Source organism: Habropoda laboriosa, unplaced genomic scaffold, assembly GCF_001263275.1.
Source record: "Habropoda laboriosa isolate 0110345459 unplaced genomic scaffold, ASM126327v1 scaffold186, whole genome shotgun sequence".
NCBI classification, from domain to species: domain Eukaryota; kingdom Metazoa; phylum Arthropoda; class Insecta; order Hymenoptera; family Apidae; genus Habropoda; species Habropoda laboriosa.
Genome location: NW_017100427.1, coordinates 191022 through 196398, shown reverse-complemented (window position 1 = coordinate 196398; position 5377 = coordinate 191022). Strand labels below are relative to the sequence as shown.

At 27.9% G+C, this 5377-nt stretch overlaps 2 protein-coding genes across 2 annotated transcripts in view; one reads left to right on the top strand and one right to left on the bottom strand.

Annotated features, from left to right (window-relative positions):
• Positions 1-933: 933 nt before the first annotated feature.
• On the bottom strand, positions 934-2744 carry LOC108575609 (mannose-6-phosphate isomerase). Its single transcript, XM_017938439.1, has 6 exons — positions 2663-2744; positions 2111-2441; positions 1719-2034; positions 1482-1649; positions 1205-1407; positions 934-1140 (listed from the first exon to the last, which is right to left on the bottom strand). The coding sequence occupies exons 2-6, from the start codon at positions 2426-2428 to the stop codon at positions 934-936; spliced, it is 1212 nt and encodes a 403-aa protein (XP_017793928.1). The 5' UTR covers positions 2429-2441; positions 2663-2744.
• A 1684-nt stretch (positions 2745-4428) lies between these two features.
• The window catches only part of LOC108575533 (60S ribosomal protein L30), a 1152-nt gene continuing 203 nt past the window's right edge, over positions 4429-5377 (top strand). The window contains exons 1-4 of the mRNA XM_017938355.1: positions 4429-4465; positions 4548-4593; positions 4834-4979; positions 5218-5373. Of these exons, the coding sequence (XP_017793844.1) occupies positions 4573-4593; positions 4834-4979; positions 5218-5373 (323 nt within the window). The 5' untranslated portion in view covers positions 4429-4465; positions 4548-4572. The remainder of the gene's footprint in view (positions 4466-4547; positions 4594-4833; positions 4980-5217; positions 5374-5377) is intronic.

The following is a 5377-nucleotide window of genomic DNA, read 5'->3' as shown; positions in this document are numbered from 1 at the left end:
TTAAAATATTTAAAAAATAATTTATTTCATTTTCAATATTTCATTTATAATAAAAATAAATGAACATTTTTTTCACAAATAAGGCATTATGGAATAATAACTTTATATATTTTATGCTGTATATGTATAATAAAATGGAAAAACTTATACAGCGCGTCCATAAACAATTGTATCCTTTTCAGAAATTTACACTGGTCACTTTGGAGAGAGAAAAAGAAATAAATACATTCTTTTATGGACACGCTGTATTTAATAAAATACGGAATATAGTCTTCCTGCACACACAACAGGAATTAGAAAATAATAGTTAATATAAAATGACTAGAGTTGCACATTGACTTTTGTTGTTGAAACAAGCAATAAAATTATGCCTTTATTGCATTGTTATAAATGCTACCACAAAAATGCGTTTGAAAATTAAAAGATATCTAAGTATACTACTGTATAAATTAGTATACCTTTTTGAAATAAGTTCATTGTTTATCTAAAAAACAGATCGATAATTTTCTTAATATGTAAAAATACTACTTAATGTTGGAAATGTAATTTGTAAATTAAAATGCACTATAATACATATTATGGCACGAATAGCAAATGATAAATGCTTCCAACATAAGAATGTTTCTAATTTTATGTACTCGTGCATTAATATTGGAAGCATTGTATAGACAACTCTATTTTCGAGCTCTTTATATAAACTATGGAATGCCTTACTATGGAAAAAATATTTCTAGTCTATTAAAAAGAATGATATTGAGAATAATACTCAATAGCATTTTAAATCTTTTGTCTATTCATAACTACTGACAAAATTTGAAGACCAACAGTTTTAGTCTTAGACTATGAAGCATTCAAAAGTGCAGTAATACTTTGTGCGTGCAAATTTACCGTTTTCGTTTATCAGAACTTTACCCAAATATCCAGAAATTGCCTTTAAACATTTACGAAAGCTTGAAACATCAACATTGGGTGGCATCCGCATAAAACTTTGATTCCGACTTTTTCATTTGCCGGGATAAATACAACAGAGCCTCGATAAAGAATTTTCGACGATGAAATTTCACCTTTCCCGTTTATAATAATTAAAATGCTAGCTGTACTTCTGGGAATTATATTATATGAAGATCTTCCAAGAGGAATCTAAAATACATTATAATTTTTGTATTTTTAAAATATTTTAGTAATATTCTATAAGTAAGCTTACTGTAATTTTAGCAACAGCAAAATCTGATACAGGAGGACGAAACACTTCTGTACATTCGTCTTCGCGGGAAGGTTGAAATCTTTTTGCAGAAAGTGGTTCACAAGTATATGTTAATATTTCAACTAATGTTGGCACATCTTTTAGTTTAGGAGTCAATCCTGCACGAACCACGTTATCAGAACATGCCATGCATTCCACACAATCTATAAATAGATTATTAGAATATGTTATAAAGTATAATTAAAAAATATTATGAAATATATCATGAAATACTGACCACCAGAAAGATATGCATGTGGTTCATTTGGTCCAAGATATATAGCCTCACCAGGCTGCATTGTTATAAAGTTAAAAAAATAAATGCCAAAACATCCTACATCTCCTGGGTAATCTGAGTACAGTCTTTCCAGCAAACTAGCATGTAATGTTTGCCTTAATGATTCGTCTAAAATCAACAAATTATTTTTATTATTATTGAAAAAATGCTTACAAATACTTCATTAATAAAAATTACCTAAATTGGACAATCTATCAAGTAATTTTCTAAGTTGTAGTGCTATTAATCCAGGATCACAGGTCATAAGACTATGAAAACATGTTTTCAAAGCTTTTGTAATGCCTGCTTCATCTGTTGTCATAAACTTCAGTACCTTATCTTCTCCTATTACAGCACGTAACTCTGGGAGAACTTTCAAAAATTCTTTTATCTCCCTAATTGGACGGAAGCCACAGAGAGCCTCAAAAGGTGTCAATGCTATTGCAAGCTCAGGTTTATGATTTGCATCTTTGTAAATAGTAGGATACTGTTGATGCAACTCCTTTGCTTTTTTCTATATTGAAATATGATGTATAACATTGCATTAGATAAAGCAGTTATTATTACAGGCAATATGAATACATATATACCTTATTAGGATGTGCCTGAATCGATAATGCTTTATTCACAGATAAAACTTTTAAAAGAAATGGTAAATGAGAACCAAAAGTTTGTTGAACACTATTGCCTAATACTTCATTATTTTGTTTTATATATTCTTCCAAAGTTATATTTAGATCTTTCATGTACGAAGGACCATTGGGATGTGTACCCATCCATAGCTCAGCATGTGGTTTCTTTTCATCTAGTACAAAATCTGGATTGGCAGATTTCATCAATGTTGCAACAGTACTGTTAATACCATGTCTTCCCCAATCATAAGTTTGTATTTTACATTTAAGTTCCATTTTAAAAATATTTCTGAAACATAAAGCAGAAAAATATTAATTATAATTTTTGTACAAATACTTTCATATACCTTTAGCATTTTATGATTAAATTTAGTATACACAATACAGCAATAAATAATGTTTCGAAACGACAATTTTTATTTTTTAAATAATCGTTACATATATTTTTACACGATGTTATTACATTTTAAATGAAAACATATTTTTACAAATTTCTGTAATATTACGTACAAATAAAAAAACGCGAACGTGATCGTAATATTAACTATTTGACACTACTTATGCAAACTACAAGTCTAGTGAAAGAACGAGGTCGTAAATACAACTATTACCAGTTCTTCTGATAACACCTGCAATATTTCACTCACATCTGTTATCATATTTACTGAGTAATATTGTGACCTTGTTGCTTCATTTTCTTTTATCGCGTATTTCTTATCGATTAGACGAAAGTTTCAAACACTTTTTTTTATTAAAGAACACTTTCTTTTACATGTTTTCATTCATCTTTCAAATTAAATAAATACGATCGCTTATATGTATTTATATGTGTATGTATATATATATATATATACTCGTAAAGCCATTATAGCTAGAAATTAAGTGAAGCTTTACAATAATTTTAAATATTCCACACAATAAAAAGAAAGAAATATAGAAATAATACAAAAATGATTAAATATTTTGACAGCGGACAATTATACGCGATAATACATCTATTGAATTATTAACGTTCTGCAGTTACATTGTAACTGGTTTTCTTAGTATAAAAATACCTCGTTATTAAATTTTTATATGTATATCGATATTGGTGCTGATTTTTCAATTAGATCTGAACAGTAAACGCATATTGTGGAGATCTTACACTTTTCAGCTTCAATTCTTGAGTCAGGGTCTGCGCTTATGGTATTAGAACATTCTGTTCTTAATTACGTGAAAAATATTGAAGTAATTTTGAAAAAATATTAAAATTGTGAAAATAAATCACGTTTGGTTTACATTTTCTACCATATTTTTAATATTAGTAGAGAAAAATTAAATGCAGCTGATTTATACGAGATCAAAAAATTGTACACCTTGATTTTCACATTTTGGATTATTCGGATTATTAATATGTATTTTGCTTTTATTAATGAACACTTCGAATGTGCACTTCGACAATGGAATAGAAATTAGAGCTGTACAAATACTCGGTAAAAGGGAGCCGAGTTTAACTCGATTTAAAAACCGAGTAGCTCGAATTGTTTGGAGCGGTTCGAAAGAATCAAATGTTCCGAGCAATTTGAAAGATGAGCCATTTGATTATTTCAAACCACTCGAAATATATACATACGTTCGAACTGCTCGGTTTTTTCAAGCTACTTGAATATTCAAGTATGCTGGCAGCACTATTAGAACTATGAAGTTAAAAGGTACAATTATGACAACACAATAAGTCTTTTATAAAAATAATTGTTGTAATGACAATAAGTTTATGATTCAGCAATTTTTAATTTTTAATCTCATTATCTTCTGTAATGATTTTCTATTTTTATGTGTGTAAGTACACATTACGTATGTTTACTCATGTCATTTAAATTTCCCTCCAAATTAAAATATTTATTGCGAAGTTTTTAAAACTGTTTGGTCTATGTTCATTGACTTATATTATTGAGATATAAATAAATTAAATTAACAATTATAGGTAATAAATAATACAAAAATGATTAACTTTTGTTACAGCGTATCATTATACACGATAATACGTTTATTAAATTGTTAAAATTTTGTAATTATACTGTAAAAATTTTTGTGATATAAATATCTTATGTATAACTTCTTCTCATTATAAAATTATTATATATTAATTATTGTTACACTGTTTTGAAAATACCATAAAGTATAAGTCAGTAAAATAAAACATACGTAATAGTGGAATTTCCGTTCTATATCATTTGTATTTCGTGACAAATTCGAACTCGATCGTATTGCGAGATTTTCAACCTCTTTCACGTTTATCGTGTTCCGTGTAATTGCGCGTGTTGAAAAAGTAGTGTAATTATTCTTTAATATTTCTTAACGATATATTGTATAAGTAGAGAAATATTTATTAAATATATCTAAATATTTGTTTCAGCATTAGCTTTTATTAAATAGGAAAAATGGTGGCTCAAAAGAAACAGGTAAATATTTTTTCAAATGCACACGTGTTCCATTCAATTTTAGAAGCACATGTTAACTTAATTTTTACCATAAAATATCATATAATATTACATAAACAAAATGATTAAATATCATCGTCTCATTTATAAGTAATTTTGTTTTTAAAATTTACGAAAATTATAATTTCGATGGTGTGACTGTTTTATAGAGGTTAATATTACAAATCTATTAAATACATATTTTCTTTTTCTTGTTAACAGAAAAAGTCCCAGGAGGGGATTAACAGCAGGTTAGCTTTAGTTATGAAGTCAGGAAAATATGTCTTAGGTTACAAGCAAACATTGAAGTCCCTTCGACAAGGAAAAGCAAAATTAGTCATCATTGCCAACAATACTCCTCCTTTAAGGTGAGACTGAGATGTAGTACTCCATCAAAAATTACAAAACAATATGAAAATTATAAAATAATTTATAACACAAGGCATAAGTCTGTATTGCATTAAATAATGTTTCATATTGATTTGTATATATATAAGTAGGAGTTCTGCGGAGTAGTCTCACGTCTCTGCTTGTAAGTGCAGAGACATTTCACATTTATGCCAGTTAATTAAAAACTATAAATATTTTTTTTATTTTTTTTAACAGGAAATCGGAGATAGAGTACTATGCTATGTTGGCAAAAACTGGTGTGCATCATTATATTGGTAATAATATTGAATTAGGTACTGCATGTGGAAAATATTTCCGTGTATGTACCCTTTCTATTACAGATCCTGGAAATTCAGATATTATAAAATCTATGCCC